Raw genomic sequence first — 26,172 nt, 5'->3', positions numbered from 1 at the left:
ACTTTGAACCTGAACTCACAAAGGATTTTGCCCTCTGTCTGTCTTTCTCTCTAACTGACGGATTCACTGTTAACAGCAGTTTATCACCAGTAGACTGGCTAAAACCCCTGGAAACTGAGATCCAGATGTTTTTAAACACAGTGGTGGACTATATATATATATTGATTGTGGTCAGCTTCAGATGATTTACCTAAATGAGCTGCTCCGAATTTCCCAAAATCATCAAACAGCTAAGCCTTGCAGTGATTTTTGTTCCTGAATACAATGTGTTACCACCTGTGTACTGCAAAGCATGCGCACATATACAAATGCTGTGTTTGCATCAAAGAGCCTTGTCTACTTCCACTGGACTGATTCCCTCTGTAGGTATAGATATTTTGGCCAATGACAGTTAATTTTTGTAACACATATTCCTGTTTTGTCTTGTCTGTGTCTGTCTGTGTCTGTCTGTCCATCTGTTTGTCTCTCCATTCATCTGTCTGTTTTTTTGTTTTCCCAAAAATCCTCCTTTGGCCTATAAAATGTTCCCTATTTTCTGATGTTTTCCTTTTATACTATTATTTGTTTCATTTACAAATTCTTGTCACTGTAAAAAATGGTTGATATGTTCTATATATGATGTGCAATGCTCTCATAACATTTATTAATATAAATCTTGGCAATATTTTCTACCATTCCATCTATCTGCCTCATCATAAAAATGCTCATGTTTTCATATCTTATTATGACTGACCCTTCATAACCTTTTACCTGTGCATGCCATTCTCATGTAGCCACAGGTTATGAGAAGTCACGTAGCCTCAATAACATCTCTGGAATGACAGGCGTCCCGCTGCGCCTCACTCCCATCACCAATTCCACCTTTGAACCCTTTGAGCCGCCCGGCCTCAGGCGATGTCATTCACCCATCCCTTCAATCTTGTAGCATAGCCCACAGATAGCCACCAGATTTAACAACAACAGCAGCAACAGTAACATTTAGAAAGATTTTTTTGTCTGATTATTTGTTTTTGCTTTTTTTTGCATGGAAAAAAAAGCCTACACACAGGAATTACAGTTTTTCCAGGCCGCTCTGTCATTCTGCATTCATGCCTTGTGTTTTGTTCTTGATCTGAAACAACAATAAATGCAAGTTCATGGAGCCCCTAGAGGCCCCATTTAATAATTTCAAGAAAGATTAGCTGAACCTTACTGAAATAAATGTGGCAAATTTGCCTTACTAACATGAATAGAGTTTAGTTTACAGTAGAATAATAGAAGAGTTAGTTTACCTCTAGTTTTCCTGTGCTACGCCTTGCCTGTACTTCAACTGCACTTGTACATCAACACTTTAACCTTGGCACCTAAGAGGAGTTAGAAATCTTCTAATATGAAGCCTAAGAATGCATACAGTGACACACAGACACCAACATATTACAGCAGCATGTGTGTTTTTACTCCAGAATAAGAATATACACTAGCCTATAAGTGACTTAGAAGCAAACGTATTTTGTATTTAAATGCCCCTTAATGTAGCTCCTCTGCAACTTCAATTTGTTTGCTGTAGAAGGTGATGTGCTAACACATCATCAACCATTTAATATAGCCGAAAAGAGACAGGCTCCCATATATGTCAACTCCAACACCAGCTTCTGAGCCCTTGTGCCCTTTCTCCTGCTTCCTGGTAATTAATATAGAAGGACCTGTTAGTATGGTGGACAAAGTACTGTGGTTTTTCATTTGTCCCTACCAGTAAGGAGTTATAATGTACAGATATAATGTATTTTCCCATAACAGAATTGTACATTATGCTGATTTAACCATGCAAGCACTATTGTGCAGTAAAGCTAGTTACAAACTCATTATACGTAATAAATGTAGGACAAACATTATAGAATGTCAAGTTTTACACAGCTAAAAGTACAAAGCAGCAGGGACAAGGACTAGGGATAAGTGCTCCCTGTGGTCTGAAACTTTACACACACACATATATAGATATAAATATGTCATTGATCATATCATATGATCTTATTACATCTGCTTGAGCCATCAGAGATGATCACTTTCTTGTTTCTTTGTCTTTGTTAACTACTTTCAAAAAGAAAACTACAAAGAAAGCTTCTTTGGGGTTTTTTCACCAGACTGGGGTCAATGAATTGACAGGACTGTAAGCTGATTGTCCCCCTGCATCACCACAAAATGCATGCTCTCATGTTTATGTGTAGATAAAAAGAAACACATTGAAGCAGTGACTTTTAGTTTGTAGGGGTTAACCCTGACTACAGTGAAGACATGAACTTAGTGGAAGAAAGGAAAGAAATCAGCAAATCTTCCAACTAGCTGTTTCTTTCCTTTCTCTGTACGTGGAAAAATGTCCTGCAATAGACTAGCCACCTTTCCGGGGTATTCCCTGCCTCTCTCCCTGTGACAGCTGGAAAAGACTGCAGCACCCCTGATGCTTAGGAAAATAGCTGGATGGATTTATCTATAAAAGCTCCAGACATTGCAGCTGCACCTGAGAGTTTGAAGCAGTTTTCTTTAGGCTTATGTTCACCAGACCACCACCATCACTGCTGCTGCACCATCACTACTATCACTGACTCTAATGTGGCCAGTGGCAATATTTTTCGTTTTCTCCCCATTTCGCTTCTTGTTCTTTCCCTGTTTTTGCCTGTCTTTTACTCCTGAACCCCATCCTACCCTTCTTCTCCTGTCCTTCCATCTCTTCTTTGTTTTTGGCTGCGGCTGCTCAGTGGGAGGTACAGTGAACGGCTACTGGAGTGACAGCCCATGGTAGAAGAAGAGCAGATGCCAAAAACCACACAGGAAGAAGACAGCAAACAAAGGACGGACAGAGAAAAACACAATCTAGACAAAGTCCGCATCAGTGTTTTTATGTGCATGCGTGCCCAGACCTGCAGCTACCTCTGTACTAAAGCCAATAAATTCAGCAAGGAAGAACATATCTCCCCTCACATGTTCTTCTTGATTCCTGATGAAGATTTTTGTGGAAAAATTTATTTGAGTGCATTTGGAAAAAGACGGTCCGTTGGTTAAGTTGTATCTTTTTGATTCCCCTGTGCACAACTCTTGCTCTCTCCTTTTTTCTCTCCCAGCAGAAAGTAGAATAGAATGTTTCATTTGTTAACACATCAAAGAAAAATCAAAATGATGCAAATTTGCTTTAAAATTCAGAGAGTATTTAGAAAATTGCACCAAAATAAGTGTACAGTGGGAGGTATGTCCTTCCTCATACTTTTTTACATTCAGACTGTGAGTTACAGAAGGTGAGAGCACTGCTTATAGACATCATTTTTGAATGCTCATGTATGTTTTTGTTTGTTTGTTTGTTTTTTAAACAAATATCTTGTTTATGTTTAAATGTATGTTTACTTTCTTGCCACAGCAGTCTACAGTCTGGCTGCTAAGTTTGGAGCTATGGCTAGAAAGTCTGAGCTTACCTTAGATGGAAAGGAAAATAACAACTCCCAGTTTCATTACCTAATATAGTGTGGGAACATGATGACAGCTTGTTATTATTTTCAGGTTAATTTTCAGGTTTGTTAGAGGTGTTAACTGCATCCCAGTTTTGAATATTTATGCTAAGCTAACTTCATTTATCACCTGCTGGCTGTTTTTCAGGCACAACTGCTCAAGCTGCCGTTGGCAAGAAAGTGATGTACAGATTTGTCCAAAGTGTGTAGCTATTCTATGTGTTTTATGTCAGGCAAGGTTTTCTATTGTTCCCGTTTATCCTGATGCTCAACCCCTCTGTGGTGCAGTAATGAATAACGTGGATATTTCAGTCCACTGGGGGATTCATGAAAACCAGGAACACATTTACACACCTCATTTCATCCTCTCCTTTTCCCAGCATCCATTTGTACAGAGTGCATCTGTCACTTTTCCCCTTTGGTTTCTTTTGCTGTGACAGTGTATATATGTAAAGTTTGTGTTGTAGATAAACCTGCATGGGTTTCTGTCACAATCAATAAGGATGCTAATTTGATAACGTTTTAGTCTCAAGCCTAATGGCACTGTCTAGATTACCACATGTGCGTGGATGTATATGTTGAGGTACTTGCATATGCACTAACAAAAGCATGCAACACAAAAAATGGTCACCTCTGAATGCAGGAAGAGGTCGATGGACATTATGCATGACTAGATGCTACGATGATACTGGTCAGACCAGACCAAGTTAGGTACTGTAATAGGGCAGGGCGAGGGTGGGAAAGTTTATTTTTGCAGGATGGGGAGGGGTTACGTCTTCTACTGTTGCTTTCTTATCACTCTTGAGAGACTTACAAGGTAAACATTAACAGTTGTAGCTTTTTCTTCTTTTTTTAGCTTCTCCGTTCACAAAGAGTGTTCTGAAAGCTGTGTACTTATCAGATATATGCAAAAAAGTAACAGTAACTGTGAACTAATGCTAAAAAATCCAGCTTCTTCCATCATTGTTTCATTTCCCCCGTTCATCTTTTCATTCATTTGCACCTTAATTTTGTGTTCACGTCATGTGTCGTTTCCATCTGCCCTTTCCTGTTCTGTAAACTGTAATATGTCCAAAAGACACGTCTCTGTAATGCAATAATTCGCTGCACCTTCTGAACAAAGAGCAATTCCTAATTATCCATCTTTCCTTCAGCAGCATACAAACAATTTCCTTCTTTTGATGTCCCAGTGACCCGATGTCCCTTCTTTCTTTTCCCAGTAAAGAGGAAAAGAAAGTCCATGAAGCCATTCCTGTCATAGAATCCATAAATATATGGATGTGATTGGTCAAAAGGGCCACATCTACAGTCAGTCATAATCAATCCATGACTAACACATGCAAGAATCCTATCAATATAATTTAGCCAAGATGACAAATTTTTAAAAATGATGGAGATTTATACTGGTCTTAGGAAAGTAGCTCATTGTATCTTGTAATGTATAGAAGCCCTTTGTTTTTCTGGATGAACCACAGACTATTTGATTGCTTCGTTTTAAAAGTCTCAAGATTTGTGAATTCCTAGTGAGAACCATTATTGCTGGAGCAACGCTCAAAAGTTAGAGCTTGAAGAGTGTTTCATGTGAATTGTCGCTGGCTTTTTCTTTGTGTCATGTTTGTGATCTGTGTTTCCTCCATCTACTCAGGTATAGCTCTCTTAACCTGTGCCCATCTGTATCTGGTCGCCCATGCTTTCTCAGATATGACAAACTGAAGGACTAGAAAAAAACACTGAAAAAGGTTTTCTGTGAATACCATGTGCTCTGTTTTAGGGTTCCTTCTACAAAACTGCTGTCCTTGCTTTGTTTTTCCGAATGTGCTCCCTTGTCTTCTCCTTGTATTTCTCCTCACCTTTCTTCTCTGTCCCAGTAACTGTATCTCACTTTCTATGGGACACCATCCATCCATTCTTCAAGCCAGAAAACTGAAGCCAAAAAGGAAAACGTGTAAATTAGAGCACCTTCGCATTGGAAAAACAAAAACTATTGGCCTGACAGTGGACTTCGCTGAGGATGAAGATAGGAATGGACAATAAAAAGAATAAAAAAGAGGGTAATGATATGTTGTAAACAGATGCAGATGAACAAATGTGTTGAAAACTCGTGTCCTGAGTGGATTGTCAGCTGAGCAGCATCAAAGAGAGGAGATGGAGGAGGAAAAGTTTGGGCAACACAGAAAGTGTTGGAGGAGGAAAGAAAGAAGCACAAATCGCTTCTCCATGTAAGAATGTGTCCCTCACTATTGCTCTCTTGCACTGTTTGCTTCTTCTGTGTACTTCCTCACATACTGTGTTTCGGTGTGACATCGTGTTATCTTCTTTGTTTTTTTATATTGTGTTGTTCTCATCTTTCTTTTTCATAGCCTTTGTGAGCACCACACCTGGGTCAAAGAGTGTTTGTGAACACTAACTATGGCTTATTCTATCCCACACAGGTGCAGGTGACTTATAGTTTGTCATTTGGCCAAACTGCGGCCAAATTAATAAATAAGGCAAACACTGCATGTCTGATGGTTAAAGTGGGATTCATTTTTAAAAATTCCAAAACTACTGTTATTTGGCCAAGGTCTGGTCTGTGCTTTGCGGGACACATCAGCTGAGATGTTCTGCTTTCAGTTCTTAGTCTGAATTCCAATCCAGTCCTGATTGGCTGCAGTCCTCTGCTTTGAGCGCTGAATCTCTTCAATTTCACTTTCAGTCTCCGAGCTCAGTGTCTCTCAGCTCCTTGTCTGTCGTATAAGTATTTGTTCCATCAGAGGTGTAAATAGTCCCCTCGAAGACCTCTGCATATTGTTACATATCTGTGTGTATGTGGGTCACAGAAAGAAAAATGTGTGACATTCATGCTGTGGTATCAGTGTCCTTGCATGTTGGCTGGACTCTGTAAGCTTTGTGATGAAATCTTTTTTTCTCCTTTGCTTTTCAGTGTGTTTGGGCTATTATTTCCTTGCGTTGATGTGTCAGGTTTCAGTTTCCGTAATGTACAAACAACTTTTTACAGCCAACACTGGAGATCAAACATAAACAAATCTTTCTCTATTGTCTAACATAGATATAGGTAATGCTAAAGGAACTCTCACAGCGACTACACTACACTAAAAAATCTGCAGCACAGGGGCAAAAACAATACAGAGCAAAAAGGAATGCAGATCCACAGAGAATGGAGAAATAAATTCCAAGCGAATGTGTGAGGTTGAAAAGGGACACCGAGTCAAGGAAAAGGAGAAAAGCGACTTAAGTGAGAGATATACGATACAGTCATGTGAAAAACTAAGTACACCGATTTCTGCTTAAGTAGTAATTAACAGCCAGGTGCTGCTAATCAAATCCGATTCAGTGTCAACAGCGTGACCACCTTTATAAAATGTTCTCAATTTGCTGGTCTGGAGCATTCAAGTGTTTGTTCATTTCAAAAAGGAAAGACAGTAACTGCAAATACAGACATACATGTCGGACTCCACAGGCTTCTGTTAGATTAAAAGTTAAAGTATGGCGTGTAATGATTGGCAGGAAAAAGCTGTGTGTGGCTTTGCCCAAAAAGTTGATTTCGTCACTCATCCAAGTGACTTCTTCAGTCTCGGCTGACTGTTTCCCCAACCTTATAAACAGCACATTTACACAACGACTGAAACCAGCACCACTGAAGGAACAATGGCTGGAAGGTCAGTTCCTTGATCATTAATATGCACATTGGCATGACCATTGATCAACAACCACTGATCAAAGCTCATTGATCAAAGGCCATCAATCAATGACCACAGAAGAAGTCACTTGGATGAGTGACCAAACGTTTCTCTCACTGAAAACGCTACGTTCAGGTCAACAGAATCAGCCTTTTGGGATTTCCTTACCTGGATGATTGAGCATGCATCAAGACAAGTATGGCTTAGGTTTGCAAAGTTGCATCTGAACAGATCACATAAAGTGATGCACAGACCAAAGTGGAGACTGACCACACCGCATGATTTGTATGTCATTGAATGAAATAAATATTTGATCGCCTACAGTCAAGGCAGAGTTCTTGCTCCCAGAAATTGGTTGTGTTGGTGGTTGTGGCAAACAGATTATAATCAATCAATCAATCAAAACAAATGACAGATACTCCTACTTTCGGTTTATGTGACTAAAGCATAACTATCCACATAATCAGATTATTTCATTCCAACCTTTCCACCACCTGTCAGGGACAAGATTGTCCACGGAAAGTGCTTACCCTATTTCATAGCAGATATATATTTTACAAGGTCCTCCTTTGCAAGAAGGCACACGTACAGACCCATCTTAAGTTTGGGAAATGTTGCAAGGCAACCAAGGCAACAAAGGAGAGGTTAAAGAAGAAGTAAATATAAGTCATGCAGTTTTTCTTGATTTGTGATTTATATTCTGTCTCTATCAATTAAAATGACCATAGAAATTAGAGAATGTCCGTTTCTTTTTAAACAAACTTTTACATTCAGCAGGGGATCAAACAATTGCCCCACCCACTGTATATAGCAAGTATTTTAGAGTCAAGGTTTTATGTCTGATAACTAAATCCTGGCCCAAATAGGGTTGTGCAACAAACCAACATCAGAATGGCTGAAAAGGAAAAGAATCAAGGTTTTGCAAACCTAAGTAAACTTAAGCAACACCATAAAGAAACATGGTTCAAAGTTCCCCGAGAACAATGTGACAGACTGATAAAGGCAATTACTTTAAGTTACAGCTGCTTGAAAGTTGTTGTAAAGGTGCTGAACCATGGGGTGTACTTAGTTTTCCACAGGAAAGGCAACTGACAATTTTTGGAGGGTAAAAAGAGTTAAATTCAAAATGTATCAAGAAAAAGCAAAACTCAACCATGTACTTAAAAAAGAGAGAAAACTTTAAGAAAAATCCAAAACATATTGAACCTTAAAGATCCAAATAAATTCCCTTCCCATTGTTGCTGAGCCTTATATTTCTTTGGTAACTGAACTGATATCATATTGAAATATTACTCATCCCATCAACCCCAAGACTATCATAATGTCCCTGATTGTTTCTCCAAGAATGTATAAATCATGATCACTCATGGTTCAGATTGTTTGGATTAGGGTTGAAGTCAAAGTGAAGTTTAGTGAGAAATGAATGCTTAATAATGCCTGAGGTGGGAAATTGTATTTTTGAAATATGTAAGTAATCATCTACTGGACTAAGACATTAGAGAAATAATTATTATAGGTCTTTTTTTCCCCCAAAAAAGGTCCAACAGGAGGCTGTCTGGGAGAATCACCCAGAAGCAGTTTGCTCTTTGTTTTAGTCATCGTAAAACAGGAGTGGTGTAGGAAAGCAAACAAAACAGCAACAGAAGCATGGATATAAATATCAGCTCAAATCCCTGCATCAGAAAACTGCGCGCTAGGCACCAAAAGTAAAAGATTTTACAGAAAAACATATCACGATGTATTCTGTTAACGTGATACTTTTGAAAATGGTCAAAGTGGAACTAATTATGTCATTTAGTCCAGTAATTCTCTGCCCCTCCTATATTTTTGTAAATTTTCTCAAGGACTGGAAAGGATTATTATATGTGCAAGTACAGCAGAATTCAATGAAAAATATTTTAAAATCACAACTTTAGTTTGTAACTTCTGTTCCAATCAGTTTAGGATAAATGCCATTTTTCTTTTTTTAGCAATCATTGTGTTTTTCCTCTGACACTGATATTTGTCTTTAAATACATTAAATTAATTGTTATTGACAAATACAATAACCCACAATAATTCTTTCATTCTTAACAACAATCATATTAACATAAAACCAGGTTTGCCAGTTACATACTTACTGTTATATCTGGTAGTTGCTGTGTGTGTATATTCAGTTATATAAATTCAATCAAGGATTTATTGTAACCATGGTGATACCATTTTTCAAGGTTTAGGAATAAGTTTGAACTGCTGGTGTCGCCAAAATACCCCAAAAGCAAAGAAAGCATTACTTAGCCATTAGCATCATTACAATGAATGAGTAAATGATATTTGGTCCACATGAAATCTGAAACATAAGAAAGACATTGAAAGAAATGACTAGGAAAGCTCATCCATTTTCATTGTTTTCTTTAACACATTTTGTTGCCTTTAGGCTTTTTGATGCCCCACACTGACTATTCCAAGATCTGGTGTCACATATTTACTTCATCTCCTCACAAAATTCTCTTTTCTTTTTCCCTTTCAGTGCTGAGTTTTTAACAAACTCACCCATTCCTCTACAAGAAGAGGAAAACTATTAACTGTAAACTGCTGCTCGTCTGTCTCTGCTGATGGGATTCACCGTAGAAACTGGGAGGGAGATAGAGAGAAAGAGAAGAACAACAATGGTGTTCACAGTTCCATCATCACATGCAACCTAATGGAGAAAGTGGCTGTTAGTAAATGTAAGCCATATTAACTTGGAAGACCAAACAATTTCACATCCTCTGAACTGATTTCCAGAGCGAATGGCTACATAGATTCTCTCAGCTGAGCTGCCAGAGGGCTTCCTGCCCGATGGTCTTGTATGTGGAAACCTCGTGTCTTCTGGATGTCTTCGGTGTTTTAGTCACAATTTTATGTAATTTAGTTGTCATATTGCTTTACTTACCTTTTTTTTCCAAGAGACTGCATAAACTGCGACTGATTCCCAGGAATCATCCATTATTTTGGCACTCAAAGCACTATGCAAGGTGAGGGAGTCTATCACGATGTCCAGCGACTGCTAGGCTGCCCTGTTAATCTCAGCTGAGAAACAGCAAGCTGAAGTCAATTCATACATATCAAAAAACAGCAGCTTTCACACTTATATGCACATCACACAGTCATTTATGTTTTATACTAGCTGAATCTCCCAGGAGGCATCGAGACAACATCTGGGGACTTGAAATTCAGCAAGACATCAGCATGTTAGTTCGGATGATGTAACCCAAAGACTACAGACACTTGGATGGATGCATTAGTTGAGATGAACAGAAACACTCAAAGGCACTAAACTGGCCATAAGGTCACATGGCTGTCTTCAGGCATCACTGATGACAGCCATGGGATAGGCTCTCTTTCTCACTTGTTCCTTCTTGAGATTTTATGGTATCTTACCCGAGTACCCCCGCCACCCTTAACTGCATCTCTGCATTGTTATTGCTCCTCCCCTTTAGAAAATCTGCATGGAAATCTGTATTAATGGGGGGAGGGGGGCATAGTTAATTTTTCTTTCAGCATTGTTAGTGTAATGGTAGCATCACTATCATCCAAGATACGTTTTAACTACTTACTGCTAAGGAGCTAAGAAAACATGGTGGAGGAGGATGAGCACCCTCCTCCCAGAGAAAAAGGAGACCATACACACCATATCTGTTTGGAGGTGTGAAACTGAGCAGGCAAACATCTTTTACAAACTATTTGAGGGACAAAAAATGGCAGTGATTGCAAATTAGAAATTCATTTTTCTGACATTGTTTATCAGCATGAATAATGTGCATGACTTTTGCAAGTCACTCTTTTCTCTCATGAATAACAGGGCTAGAAACTGGTTTTTGTGTGTGTGTGTGTGAAAATGTAATAATGTTATGTTATATGCAATAGAATGCGTACAGATAAGTGTGTAGGAATAACGATTTCATCCATTTGATTAACATGGTAAAACACCATTAAGAAAAAAAAGGTGAACCCTGTGTAGTTCTCTTTAAGATGTCTTAGGACACCCAATAATATAGCTTTCTTAAATCCAAGAGGAGTCCTCTTCAACTTTTGCAAGTATTTATTCTGCTATTGCTTCAACCTTTCACCTGGCTGCTATTCTGCCTTTTTCTTATTATTACTATCTCTTCTTCTTATTGAAGCCTCTTAGTAGAGTCCCTAGCTGTTAATCTCTACAATCACTGCTGTTTCCGGACTGAAAGTTGTCCATTCAAAGATGTCATTATCCTGTGCAGTCAAACTGAAAAGGTTACGTTGTTCTTTTAGTTACTTTGTCCTTGACCTAAATATTGCTTCCAAGGTCTTGAGGACCTTCCAAAGAACCATCAGAGGTGTGGGGTTCAGGTTACTTCAGGAGAAGGTCTACTGTTGCTTTATTTGTTCGTTTGTACATACTCTCAAAGTAATCCAAGCTGATCAGATGCCTTCATCAGATGAAAAGGTACACAATGCCTCACACTTGATGAGGGGGACAGTCTGACAGACACTGAAAGATGTCATCTGCAGATGTTTGATTTCATGGTGTAGCTTGGACAAATGACTCTTTAAGAGAAATACACAACCCCATCATCACTGTTCGGTATATTTGGTGTATCTTTTTGTCTTGATCTGGAATAACCTCTTTCTTTAATTTTCACAATGGTTCAGGGACAAAAAGAAAAAGAAATACCTTGGTGGAGTTTCTCAAGTTGCATATTTGAATATTTGTTGGCTGAATGAAATATGTAATCACTACATTTATATTACTCTTATCCATGAGCCCATTTCATGAAACTTATACCTGGAGTTTCCATAGTTTTGGAAAAAAAACAGCCTGCAAAGGTGCTGGCTACTAATGACCTCGCCTGATGAGTCCATTTATGATATCTTTAGTAGGCTGTCATAGCAAATAGTGTACCAGCTGAAAAATTAGGCTACAAGTTAATAAGTAAAAAGAGGTTGGGAAAACTGTTGTTTGAAATATTTAAAGAGAATTGTGCCAAAATACACTATTTGAGTCAAACAAAGTCTGCTGAAACACTGTAGGAGCAGAGTATGCACAAGTGTAAGACATGCTCCTCTGACAGATAGAAAAAAGATTATTATAAGAAATATGTTTGTTAAATTATCTGGATTTTAATTGTGCCTCTCATTTTTATACTGTTTCATTCATATGAATTGCTCTGTGTTGTCTCTATTATACATTGATTTTTGCTCATGATGCTGGGTAAATGGACTGGTTCATACGTATAGCGCTTTTCTATTCGAGCACTCAGAGCGCTTTATACAGCATGCCTCATTCACCTGATAACAGAAGGTATTTTTCCCATGCCCAAGTGTTTTAATCTAACATTCACTCACATTCACACTCTGATCGATGCAGTGAAGAGCAAGTTGAGGTTATCATCTCACCCAAGTATATCTGAAATGCAGGCTAGAGCAGCCAGGGTTTGAATCTCCCGATTAGTCGATGACCTGCTCCACCTCCTGAGCTGCATTACATTATTATTAGAATCTCTTATTTCATGAACGTCAAAGAAATGACAAAAAAGGCAACTACAAAGCCGTACAAAACAACTAAAGAGAGATTTTAATAACTAAAAAGACAAATAGAACACCCCTTACCCACAAATAGATCCAGAGAGTCTACAGTGATGATGATAATGACTACAATGACAGTTGGAGGCTCATAATAACTGTAAAGAGATTAAAAATCACCTCAAGAGACAAAACAGAACTAAAAACAACTAAAAAAGAGACAATAAATAAAGTTAAAAAATATCAGTGAGAGGCCCAAAACTTTAACAGAAGAAAAAGACGACCATGTTCACCTTCTTATTTTCTTTAAAGTGTCTGACTGCATTCTGACTGGGGTAGATGGAGGGGTAGGAGTGGGCTTTTACATGGCGATGCCTGAGGCCTCAAATTCTGTGAGTAGATTTTTTATTCTATGGCAGACATACAGTAGGACACCAAACGTCAGATCAAAACATAATGAAAAACATGTTTCCTATGAAAAATGTCAAAAATGAAACATTTGAAAAAATCTGTTTATTTGAAGGCAAGCAAGCACTTTCAGCTGAAGTCGCTAAACTCACCTGTCTGCTTATATAAGAGCCACAGAGCTAAAATTAGAGGCCACGTAGAAAAAAAAGATTGATCGTTATCCTGAGAGATTTGAATTTATGTACTATATCTTTAGATTATTGCTCTCCGTGCCTTGCTAATCAATAGCAAGACTCTGCTTTGGAAATACTGCTGTGATATTTAGGATTAATAAAAATGTATGTATATATCCATTTAAACAATACATTTATCATTTATTGCTTAGCAGCCATGGTAGCTGAAGCTGAGGTTATGGATGATGATAACAATATGTTTTATAATAAATGTTACTTTTTTCAACATAATTTATGGTGATTCTTAATTTTGGTGGTAACCCAGGGTATCTCAGGTATATAGTATTCTGTCAAAACATCAGGATGTTAGGATGCTGCAGTACTAAATCCGAGGAATTCAGTGAGTACATGTGGCTCTGTGGAAGTTAACTTGGAGGCTTGAAGTAGATTTTTCTGACTAAACTCAATGCGCTAGCATCTCTGACTTTAGTGATATTGCATGGGATAAGAAGAATTGGTTCCAGTGTTTTAGATCAGTTGTTTGCTTAACACTGTATATTACTTCAGCTTCAGCCGTGTCAAAACGAACAAGAGGATTTTATGTACTGTATTGTAGCTACACCAAGATAAACATCCATCCATTAGTTTTTAAAACTTATGCCAATTGTACTCACTGGAGACGTGATCTGATGTTTTATTTGAAGTCTTGGAATAGTTTTGATTCTATTCCAAAACTAACACAAGTCCAAAAACTGCATAATGGGTCTTTGACGAGTAAAATTTGTTGTGATATTTGGTTCTCTGACATCTTCAGTTTGTGAATATTTTAAATTTTTGCTTTTCGGTGTTTCCAAAATGATGTCTAATCCATTCCACACGTATGAAAAAATGCTTCGGAAGGTTTTGGGACATGAACACAAACCTGTATCACAGTGAGCTTTACCCCATCACCTCATCACCATCGCCAACCACTCCCATAATTCATCAGCCATGTTGTGTCAACCAGGCCACCACTTGTCCACTAACCCACTTAAAAACATAATGAAGCATTAAAAGCCAGTAAAGACTGTTAGATTGTAGAAACACGTAGGAAGTTCTTAGGATAAAGTAATAATGGAACAGGGCTCCCTGGTTTATGTTATTTTTCAGGATTTCCAGTTATGTACATATGTAGGTGTTAAGGTGTTTGTGTATAAAACATGTACGACAGGAATGCTTTGCAGACTGAACTAGACAATGTCCCTGTGCCCAGATGGACCACTAACTAGCCAATAGTGCTACTTTTGCTTTAAACCCAAACCATAATGAATTTTGTAGCCTATACAAGTATTTTAAGTAGTTAGCTAAGTCAGGTTTTTGGTTAGTTAATCCAGCAGGGCTGAGACATGGGTTAAAATTTCAATGTGTAGTGTACATTTGGCCCCATCCTAGAAGAACACAAAATTAGAAAGTGAGTGGTGTGACAGGGCTCAGGTGTGGTAAAAGGTCCTGTGTGCAAAAGTTTAACCCATGTAGAGCAGAAGTTTACATAAATATTTTTCACATTTTAGGCTGAGCTAGCAGGATTATTAAGACAGTTTAGGTCTGGACTAGATAAACTTTTCTTTTTGCAACACTGTGGTGAAACTCCTTTTGCTTGTCTCACCAAATCTAACCGATATACATGACTTTCATGATCTGAATTCAGATTACGAGTGCCAACACTGAGAAAACATGGATAGCTTTAGATTCTAAATTCTCTTCATTTCAGTATGGTTCATGAGTGTAGCCAGTCTGACATCCAGTCTTGCATGGAAATGAGAATTAACGAGGTTGCTGACATGTTTCTAAAAAGTAGAAAAGTGTTATAACAAATAGACAAAGAAATATCACCCTTATCAGTTTTGGAGGATTAGGTTACTTGAAAGCACCCTTTGGCTAGTTCAAAAAGTATCACGAATTAAGTGTGCAAGAGAAGAAGTACAAAGTCAAATAAAAGTCTATGTTGAGGGAAAAGCAAATAGGTTCTATGTTGGCCTGGTCAGTCAAAAGATCATATGACAAGATGAAGACATGTTCATTCCAAAATCTTCATTGTGGTGGTTTCTCTTTTCTGAAGCATTAAAATATTGGTGTCTGTGACACTCTGAGAACTGGGGGTGTCGTGTACACCATGTAGCTTACAGGCTTGTTATGAATTCATAGGCCTAATAAAAGACAGTATCAGGATACAATAGTGATTTAGGTTTTTTTGCAAACAGATCGACAGCTTACCAGCAAACTGATAAGACACCGGCAGTTCTGACAGTCAGTAAAGTCAATACACCATCACCACTTCCAAAGCTATTTGCTTGATTGCTCACAGGATATTTAGTGAATTTTGGCTAGCTCTCCAAGTCTGGGTAAAGTGATCTGAAATTATATGTGGGTGTTGTAAGGAACAAAATTAGATTTTATATTCAAACGATCTGACTAGCTAGAATTGATGTAGCATTTTTGTACACCGGCTGTATTAACTGGTCTAGCTTTATTAGATTTTTTTTTTAAATAAACTGGTAAAAACAGACTTACCATGGTTAGTTACTCTGTCCTAGTGCCATTAGGCTATATTATTTGGATAATTAAGTCCACTAGCTTAAAACCATAAACAGTGATAAAAAAGAAATAGGCTTTTATGCTTAGCATGGAGAACTTTTTGTGTCAGTTTTAGCATGTTAAGGTCTAAAACTTCAACCCATATTTTCTGCAGCAACATCTCCATTCCAGGCGCCTTGCTTTTCCTCTATCTTAAACGTCTTCTCCTCTTTGTTCTCTTTCTTTCCTGATGCCTTCCTTCAGTTACTTTAAAGAAGAAGCTTTTTTTCTTTTTGCATCCCTTGTTCCTGTATTTTTGTATTATATTTTTGGAGGTTAATTCCAAATGCATGCATGAGAAACATCAAAATAATGACGTTAACATAGTGTGAATGACCTGGTGAAGGGAAGCCTCCCCTCCTTTGACAGAAAGCAGTCCTATTTTCTTACTTTTTGTGTCAGATTTTAAAAGAAATTTTATAACCAACAAATAATATAATACTGTAATTTATAAGCCACAGAGGCAGCAGCACTATCTGAAGACAAATGTGGTTTAGATGGTTGATGCACCTAATTCAGATGTCTCTGAACATGAAAGTACAAAAAAATAAAGTCAGTGTCTCTTTTGGTAGGGTGGACTCTGTCACAAAACTCTGTGTTTCTGTCCTCATGATGAGACATCAGCAGCTAAAATACTATTACTATTTAAAGAACTGCATCTGCTTTAGGTCGTTTTAGTTCCACTTTTCTGTTTTTTTGTTTTTTGTTTTTTTGCTTTTTTGTTGATAGTGAAAAGGCAGAGCTAAGAAAGATGACTGCAACAGAAAGATGAGAGGCTTCCCTACATGAATGAATTAGTTACACTCTAAAAAGCTAATCTTGGATCTGATTTTGTTGTCACTGCAATGGAAAGAGAAAAAGAATCAAGAACTGTATAAAATATATCTGAATGGAATGTTAATTATTTACCTTTTTCTAGTTTTGAAACATGTAAAAGAACAAAGGTGAAACTATGAAAATTCAACATTTGTGAAAAAAAAAACTGCTGTCAAACAGTGTGAATGCTGTGAATGCTGATTTGCCTGAGCAGCTCTCCTTCCGAATTGATAGATCATCCTTTAAAAAAGAATAATACTAAAAACAAAATAACAATAAAAAAAATAATTTAAAAAAGTTAATAAAAGAATTAAAAGCAAATGCCAAAATTTTTTACATTTGTCCTGTTTTTTGTTTTTCTTAATGATTATTTGTCATTCCCGCACACATCTTCATGTCACATTTTACAGCATAATGTGTAGATACAAGATTGCTTTTTGGACACTATATTTTAGAACTTTAGCGTTCTGGCTGCTTTCATGTTCGTTTTTTGGACCCAAAACAAATAACACCAATAACAAAAGTAGTCTAAAGGTCCACTACAAAGATGAGGCCTAGCAGACAGCAGCTGTAGCTGGTTTCGGGACAATTGCCAAGCAAAGACTCACAGCCTTGGCCAGCCACTTGAAGAGGTATATAAATCAGCTGCACTCTAATGAGCCTGCCAAGGTGTACTCTCAGTGGCATGAAAAAAAAGACTGGAGCCGGAGCAATATTTGAAGAGCATATGGGTGAAGTATGCAACCAATAACAGCAATGCTCAGTGGCTTGTGAATCTATGAGCAGACCACAGCAACCTCCCAGTGAGCATCACACTGGCTGACATCCAGGAAAGGGTCTCCAGTATGAAGAGTTGGACAGCACTAGACCCTGATATGATGCACACCTACTTGCAGAAGAAGCTGACTGCACTTCATGAGTGCATGGCTGCACAAATGAACCAGCTGCTAGTAGATTCGATACCCAGAATGGCTAACTGATTGCTGGACAGTCCTGATCCCAGATGATCCCCACAGGTCCCATCCAACTATCAGCCAATAACCTGCCTCAGTACAACATGAAAGCTCCTATCAGGCATTATAGTGGCTGAGGTGAACAGGCATATGGCTCAGTACATGAGCGGGGCACAGAACGAATTAGGCAGGAACACCAGAGGGGCAAAACACCAGCTACTGTTAGATAGAACAGACTCCGAGGCCAGGCTCACCAACCTCTGCACCGCCTGGGTTGCTTACGAGAAAACCTATGCCTCATACCTGGATCCTGGAATGCATAAACTGTACAAGATCAACAGGACCCTAAGAGCTAGTGATGGTAAATTTGATTCTTTTTACTGAATTGAGTTTTAATGAGTCACTCACCAAAGTGAATCGGCTTTTTTGAGTCATTTGATTCACTGAGTCAGTTGACCAGAGAGTGCAAAAAATGTACATTTTCACTCAAACTTAATTTGTTTCTCTTTTCATGTAAATCCTACTGCTAAGATGAGTGATTCTAAAAGAAAACAACTATTTTATATAGAAAAAAAGAGCAAAAACATTTCTAAAATTAAGCTATTTCTTATCAAAATTGCTAAATAAACATTTATTTTGTGTATTTTTATTTTATTAGTATTTTCCTTAAATGTGTTAAATATATATTTTCTCATCTAAATGTCCACTGAGCTGTGAGCCAGGGGGTGGAAATGCGCCTTAACATTGGTTGCCAACCATGAAGAAGAAGAAGCTGTGAGCCAGGAGGGAGGGGGTGAGCGAGTGAGTGATTCGTTCGCTCGCTCTATGATTCAGCACAGGAGGGAGGGGGTTAGTGAGTCCTGAGTGATTCGCTTAGGCTTACGATTCAGCACAGGAAGGGAGGGGGTGAGTAGCTCAAATGTGCTGTTAGCATGTTAGCAGAGCGATGCTACTGTGAACCGAGAAGCTATTGTCTTGATGTGAGCTTCTACTCAGGGTTTTTTTCTTCCAGTTCAGAGCAGAAATTTTTTTGTTAAGATACTGGATGTTGTTTTTCTCCAAAATTTTAATTATAAGCTAGATATATTGCTGCTAACAGCAACAGGGATGAGTCAGTGAGTTAGTTGGGCTTGTGAATCATGATTCATGAGTCAGTAAAGTGATTCTCGAGTATTGAACGATTCGTTCATAATTCGCGCATCACTACTAAGAGCCTTTATCTGTATTTAATGGGCATGTGCCGAACAACAACTAAAGGGCACTCAAGCCAGTTGCTCAAGACATCATTAACTGCAGGATTTACCAAGGAGATGTCCCTTCCTCACTGCTGTTCTGCATAGGCCTGAACCCCCTCAATGAGATCTCTTACAAGACTGGCTATAGATAACAACTATGAAATGGAGCAATTGTCAGCCACCTCCTCTACATGGATGACATCAAGCTGTATGCCAAGAGTGAATAGAGTAAACCTCACTTCACAGATCCACCACTTGAGGATCTACAGCAACGACACTGGGATGTCAATCGAATTGGAGAAGTGTTGCCGAGTGGTAAGAAAGAGAGGGAAAGTAGTCTGGGAATCCCACAGGCAAACGGGAACCATGAAGAAGCCACTAGGAAAGCCGCAACAACCAAATCCCTGCAGAGAGTAATGCAAGTCCTGAGGAGTCAGCTGAATGGAAAGAACAAGATCAAGGCAATCAATACCTACACCATGCTGATGATCAGATACCTAGCTGTGATGGCTCTGGTTTCCCTGGGACAGGGAGAACTGGGATAGCTTCCAGGGGTGACAGAGGGCAGCCAAAGATTTTTTGGGCAGTGTTAATGACCCTCTATGCAGTCTGGAGAAATACCAAGCTAGAGAAATAACAACGTCTGAGAGAGGAACTTGAGAAGATGTGGGGGGTGAAGCACACAGTGGTCCACGTGGCAATTGGAGCACTCAGGGCAGTGACTTCCAGGTGAGTGATGAAAGTGATTATGAATAAGAGCAGAGGATACTGTTAATTGATATATGACCCATAAATTAGAAGATTACCAAGGGAAGCGGAGCCTGGAATATCAACAAGCAAACAGCCATCTCTCAGGGCTGTGAGAGATGGCTGGGCTGGGCTGCCCTCTCAGGCTTCTCTGGACCTGTTGCATCTACTCATTTTGCTGTGTATGTGAGGACTGAAGTCTGTTATTCTCCACCAGTTTGTTGTGGAGATATTATCTGAATTTCAGGAGTGGGACCACTCCTCTTTCACGCCCACTCCAGCCTCAGGCTATAAAAGCCCCCCTTCACCAATACCTGCTGTTCTCATTTTCATGCCCCCCCTTCCCACTCCCCTTTCCCTCTCTTCTCCTCTCTTCCTTTCCTTCATTCACTTCTCGTTAGTACATGGGGATCTGCTCGGCCTGGGAGCCGTTGCCAGTCCCCTTCGAGGCCTTCCCCAAACCGCAGGACCAGTTCATACTCCCTCATTGCCCATTGTTACCTAGGATGTGGTCCCAGCTAGTGAAATGTGGTAGTGATATGTTGGTAACTTGGTTTCTCATGTGCTCATTTGCTTTGTGAAGCGTATGAGCTGACAAGCAGTCCCAAATTGGTTTCTGACAAGCAGGAGTCCAAAGAAACTGTTTCACTGGGCTGACCAAATCAGTGAAGGGAGTTAAAACATTAGAGAAGTTTTTACAGAATCCTCTATAATAGCCACACATCCCCAGAAATCGGCCAGAAACTCAACAATAGCCTGAATTTTTGCCTCCACTGGACGTACCTATCCCTGTCCCACTCGTTTTCCCAGGTATGTGACTGTAGCTTTGCCAAATTCAAATTTAGTGAGGTTTAAAGTAAGTGATGCTTCATGGAAACGGTTGAACTTAATGGTCAGACCTCATCCAGATAGGCATCGCAGTTATTCATTCCAGCAAGTACCCTGACCATGTCATGCTAAAATATAGCAGGTGCAATACGCAACCCAAACGGCATAACTGTATACTGCGCAGGACCCTCAAGCTCCCAGGCTTCATGTAGAGGACCCAAGCTTGGAGGATAAACTGCCCGCAGGGGCGAGAGGGTATTTATTTTAAAAAAAATTTTTTTTTTTAATTCCCCACTGGTCAGTTAAGGCCATCTTCCAGGGTTCGGGACTTGGGGTGAAACCCTCCATACATGGTCAGGGGCTTCCTTGTCTTGATGTCAGTGGTTTCTATCTCCTCCTTTGGCCAGCTTATTACCCCAGCAGGGTACCTGATCACGAGCAGGGCGTAGGTGTTGATAACCCGGATCTTCTTCATACCATTCAGCTCACTCCTTGGGACTTGCCTGACCCTTTGCAGGTACTTGGTGGTTGCAGCTTTCCTAGCGGCCTGTTCATAATTCCCATTTGCCTGTGGGATCCCCAGGTACTTGTAGCTGTCCTCAGTGTCTGCAATGTTGCTTTTTGGTAGTTTGATCCCCTCAGTTCTGACTACCTTCCCTCTCTTTGTTACCATCTGACTACACTTCTCCAGTCTAAACGACATTCCATTGTCATTTTTGTATAGCCTGGTAGTGTGGATCAGTGAATCGATGTCTTGTTCACTCTTGGCATACAGCTTGATGTCATCCATGTACAGGAGGTGACTGACAACTGCTCCACTCTGTAGTTGGAATCCATAGCCAGTCTTGTAAGAGATCTCACTGAGGGTGTTCAGGCCTATGCAGAACGGCAGAGAGGACAGGACATCTTCTTGGTAGATCCTGCACTTGAAGGTGACTTGGGCTATGGGCTTGAAGTTGGCCTCCAGTGTTGTACGCCACATCCCCATTGAGTTCCTGATGAAGGCCCTTAGGGTCCTGTTGATCTCGTATAGTTCTAGGCATTCCAGGATCCAGGTGTGGGGCATCGAGTCATAGGTCTTCTTGTACTCAATCCAGGCATGGGTTGATCAGCCTAGTCTTGCAGTCTCGGCTCACTGCTCGGTCTACCAGTAGGTGGTGTTTTGCGCCTCTGGTATTCTTGCCAATTTCTTCCTGTGGCCCACTCATGTATTGAGCCATGTGCCTGTTCATCTTAGGCGCTAGGATGCCTGATAGGACCTTCCCTGTGATACTGAGGCAGGTTATTGGCTGGTCGTTCAATGGGACTGGTCCCTTCTAGGGGTCCTTGAGGTTAGCCATTCCGGATGCCACTCGTCAGTGTGCAGCTGCTTCATTTGTGCTGCCAGATGCTCATGGAGTGCAGTCAGCTTCTTCAGGCAGTAGGCGTGAACCACGTCGGTGCCCCTTTCTTGGATGTGCGCCACTGTGATGGTTACTGGACCGTGTTCAGGGAGGCTGATTTGGTCTGTTCTTAGATCCACTAGCCCCTGAGCATTGTTGTTATTTGTTCCATCCTTCTCCCATGTGCTCTTCCAGTATTGCTCCGTCTCCAGCCTTGGTGGTGCTGTTCTCATATTGTTCCCCTGCCCCTGAGAGTACACCTGGCTGGCTCCATGGAGAACAGCTGGTTTATTCTCCTGCCTTCGATCTCTCTGGTGTATCTCTTTACACGGCTGGCAAATGCTGTGAGTCTTTGCTTGGCAGTTTCCAAGGACTCAGGTATAAGATAAGATAACCTTTATTAGTCCCACACGTGGGAAATTTGTTAATTATTTGCAGAGTCTAATTACTAATACGTTAGTTATAAAAAAAATTACGAGAAAAAAGATAAGAAAGAAAGAAACTCAGAATGAGCAGAGCTGCTGTAACAGGCTGGACAGCTTGCTGTAATTCTAAGGCACTGTCTTTGTCGCACCTTTCTCCAGCTCTGATAGTTGGCTAATCTCCCTCCATGCTACTTTGATCTTAGCCTCTAGTGTCCTTCTCAATGGAGGGTACTGCTCCTTGTGGCTGTTTAGCTTGTAGCCAAGCATCTCACTGATCACTGCTGCCGTAGTATAGATCAGCTAGTTAGTATTGGTAATGGTATCGTAGCGGTAGTGCTGCATTCACACCATCTAGTAGATCTTCCGATCTTCTGAAGGTACTTCATGCAGTCTTTCAGGTCCGTTTCTCTCGCACTAAGCGATCCTACTTCCATCACACTTGGGGCTTGGTACCCAATCTCGGGTGAGGGTGATGATATATCCCCCTGACCTGCCATCCTGCCGCCCCCTTGCTGTAGCATGTGTGTTGTACCTGATCAATCTCTAGCTGTGAGAGCAGTCCCTTCTTCCGCTCCCGCTGGGGCTACTTGTGTAGTAGCATGTGTAACCCACATAAAATGGGGGTACCACTTTAAGGACTGATATGAGGAGAGATGGACAGCCTGCCCAACCAATCGAAATGCACAGGTCCCAGTATGTTTTGACCAATGGGAGAGCAGTCTGCCGCTGTATGTCCCACCTACGTGCTCTGTGTTTGCTGCTATGTGTGGAGGTAGTCGCGTGCTGGCAGGTGAAAAGAGAGACTGAAGCTTTTGAGCTGGAAAAAAATATTAGATATAAGTTGCAACCAACTGTGTTGCACATAAGTTCACTGGTTATCAGCTACCTTTCATGTTAAAAGTAGCCACAGTGAGTAAACAGGCAAATGCTGCATTTTTCTGGTGACTTTAGAAAGTACCGCGTGGAGCTAAACTGTTAGCCATTGTTAGCTCTGGTTGCTATCAACTGCCTGAAAGTTCATCTCAATCTGCTTCCAGAAGTAAGGTAACACTTGAAGCGCAACTTATGTTTATTTTTTCTTCATGTCGTATTACGGTTATTAAAGAGAAAACAACATGTCCTGTTACGTTATTTAGAGCCCTGCATTTTCCGACCGAGAGACACCATGCCATTGTCTTCGGCCGTGATGCGCTGAGATTGGTGAGCACATGTTGTATGTCTCAGTTAGTTCATGTCTGTTTCACATTTTATTGTTGAGAAACTGAATTAATCTCAATTGTTTGATTAATAATTGTCGCCTATGCGACATATATGCATATGCACTGACTTTACTTGGGTTAATGCATAGTTTGTGTAAGAGAAATGTTTTATTTTTGCAAATTTGAGTATTTTTATTGCAAATTTATGTTGAATGTGATTTAAACAAAATCCTAAGTCGTGAATTATAGCTAGAACAGCATAATTAATATTTGAATTGCTCTTCTGACCCTGTCCGTTGACAGGTCAGGGTTTTTTTTGTATGCTGAATTGTTCCTGAGGTGGATTCCTCCGGTGAAATAGATGGCGAGCCTTCCCACCTGGACTTAGAGAGACTGAGATTCGCTTCTTTTCCACTTGATGATCTGCTGCACCTTGCGGTGTGGTAGGACTGTATCACTCACACTTTCACGCACAGCTGGTTATACATAAGACCACTGACTGACATTCTCTCATCCCTATTTTCTTTCACACCCTGGGAATTTTTTGGACTTTACCCCTTGGACATTTTTTATTTGGGACTTTAAATAATGAGCTGTTGTGTAGAGCATTCTCCACATGTGAAAAGAGTGTGAGATTTTCATTTGAATGTACATTGGATTTGTGTAATCTGTTTCTATAAGAGTTAAGGAGTCAGGTTACTAGGGTGCACCCGAGCATTGAAACCCGAACATTGAAAACCAAAAATAACACTTGGCCAAGTCATTGCTTTAGTAGTTTGTGTTTTACTTTTCTTTTAATTTTTGTAAGTTTCCTTTCTACCATTGTAAAGTGTCTTTAACCTGTGCTTGTCAACCTTATGGTTTATGTCACTAAAGTTGGCTGGTTCTTTTGAGTTACATTCTTGTCTCTGTGTCTCATTTGAACACACCCCTATGCTCCTATAGTCGAGCCTATTGGCCCATTGATATATTCTTTTCAACAATTCCCCTTACTGTGTTACACATGCCATTAGCGCCCTATTTTTTTCTACATATGACAAAACTCTTTCCGCCAAATATGTAAGGTAAGTGTGTGTGTAACCAAATAAACACCCAAAGTCTGTATATGTATTGACTTAATAAAAGGTTTCAAGTTCAAGGTCATGATGCACTGTTCCTTCATTATCAGGCCAGTGCCTACATGAGAACTGAGCTGTAGGGAGTTCAGTTCTTTTAACTTTCTTCTTTCAATAAATCTCAGAAAATTAAAGAGTGATTACCTCAGAGGAAATTATTGAGGTGACGAGTGTTCGACAACTGAGAGCAGACAGAATCACCACTGAAATCTTAGTTGATAAAGAATCCAGAGTGAAGAGCGATTGAGACCGACTTAAATAATTTGTCCTGGAAAAATTAAAATACAATCTGAAATTTGATTTAAAGAATTTGAAATCATCCTGTGTTTGGTAAAACAGTGCTGGTGGACTTGTTTTTAGACAGTACATCTTGGATCTGGAGAATTTTCACTTGTTCAGTTGGCAGATGTTTTCCACTTATTTGAAGCAAAAATATCTTGTGTTAAGTGAAGAAAAAATCTGCCAATAGAACAAGTGAAAATTCTCCAGATCCAAGATGCACTGTCTAAAAACAAGTTCGTATATATCACTGAAACACTGTTACTCTGTAGCTGATTGTGTCTTATTTTAAGTGTGATGAGATACTTTTGATTAGAAATAATATAAGAAATATAATTGTTAAGATTTTGAGTTTTTGCAGTGTATGATTTAATTATGTTTTCTCCTTCTAAGCAGGCCTGTGAGATTGAAACAAAAGCACTACGAAAACTCACTGAGGACAGTCCTAGGGTAAGCCTCTCCAAATTACAATTGCTTCAAAGAAAGTCGCCTATCTGGGACACATGACCATCTCAGATGGTAAGTCCCCCTCCAACAAGGATTGGAGCACTTCACTCCATTCCAAAATCACTTACATTTTCTTGGTGTGATGTCATATTGCTGCCAGTGGATACCAGAGTATGCTGCATGAGAGGCTTCACTATATATATATATATATATATATAAACACCCAGCACGCCCCTGCGGGCGGTTTATCCTTCAAGCTCGGGTCCTCTACCAGAGGCCTGGGAGCTTGAGGGTCCTGCGCAGTATCTTAGCTGTTCCCAGGACTGCGCTCTTCTGGACAGAGATCTCCGATGTTTTTCCCGGGATCTGCTGGAGCCACTCGCCTAGCTTGGGAGTCACCGCACCTAGTGCTCCGATTACCACGGGGACCACCGTTACCTTCACCCTCCACATCCTCTCGAGCTCTTCTCTGAGCCCTTGGTATTTCTCCAGCTTCTCGTGTTCCTTCTTCTTGATATTGCTGTCATTCGGAACCGCTACATCGATCACTACGGCCGTCTTCTTCTGTTTGTCTACCACCACTATGTCCGGTTGGTTAGCCACCACCATTTTGTCCGTCTGTATCTGGAAGTCCCACAGGATCTTAGCTCGGTCATTCTCCACCACCCTTGGGGGCATCTCCCATTTTGACCTCGGGACTTCTAGGTTATACTCGGCACAGATGTTCCTGTACACTATGCCGGCCACTTGGTTATGGCGTTCCATGTATGCCTTGCCTGCTAGCATCTTGCACCCTGCTGTTATGTGCTGGATTGTCTCTGGGGCATCTTTATACAGCCTGCACCTGGGGTCTTGCCTGGTGTGATAGACCCCAGCCTC

General features: G+C 40.1%; 1 protein-coding gene across 3 annotated transcripts in view; it reads left to right on the top strand.

The window, feature by feature from the left end:
- kcnc3a (potassium voltage-gated channel, Shaw-related subfamily, member 3a) overlaps nt 1-17,015 on the top strand; it is a 90,950-nt gene extending 73,935 nt beyond the window's left edge. For 2 of the 3 annotated variants that reach the window (XR_015128732.1, XR_015128731.1), the window contains 2 exons: nt 2,733-5,692; nt 9,663-17,015. Coding sequence is in view for 1 of the 3 variants with exons in the window: in XM_086288188.1 (XP_086144314.1) it covers nt 9,663-9,676 (14 nt within the window). In the remaining 2 variants the exon portion in view is untranslated. The remainder of the gene's footprint in view (nt 1-2,732; nt 5,693-9,662) is intronic. The other variant, XM_086288188.1, reaches the window with a different exon arrangement.
- The last annotated feature ends 9,157 nt before the right edge of the window (nt 17,016-26,172 follow it).

The sequence above is a fragment of the Aulonocara sp. 'chitande type north' Nkhata Bay genome, linkage group LG4 (assembly GCF_057382095.1).
Source record: "Aulonocara sp. 'chitande type north' Nkhata Bay isolate Kocher_YH1m ecotype deep benthic linkage group LG4, A_spYH_male_GT1.1, whole genome shotgun sequence".
In the NCBI taxonomy this organism is placed as follows: Eukaryota; Metazoa; Chordata; class Actinopteri; order Cichliformes; family Cichlidae; genus Aulonocara; species Aulonocara sp. 'chitande type north' Nkhata Bay.
Note: the sequence above shows the minus strand (reverse complement) of the source record. Positions and strands in the feature narration are given on the sequence as shown.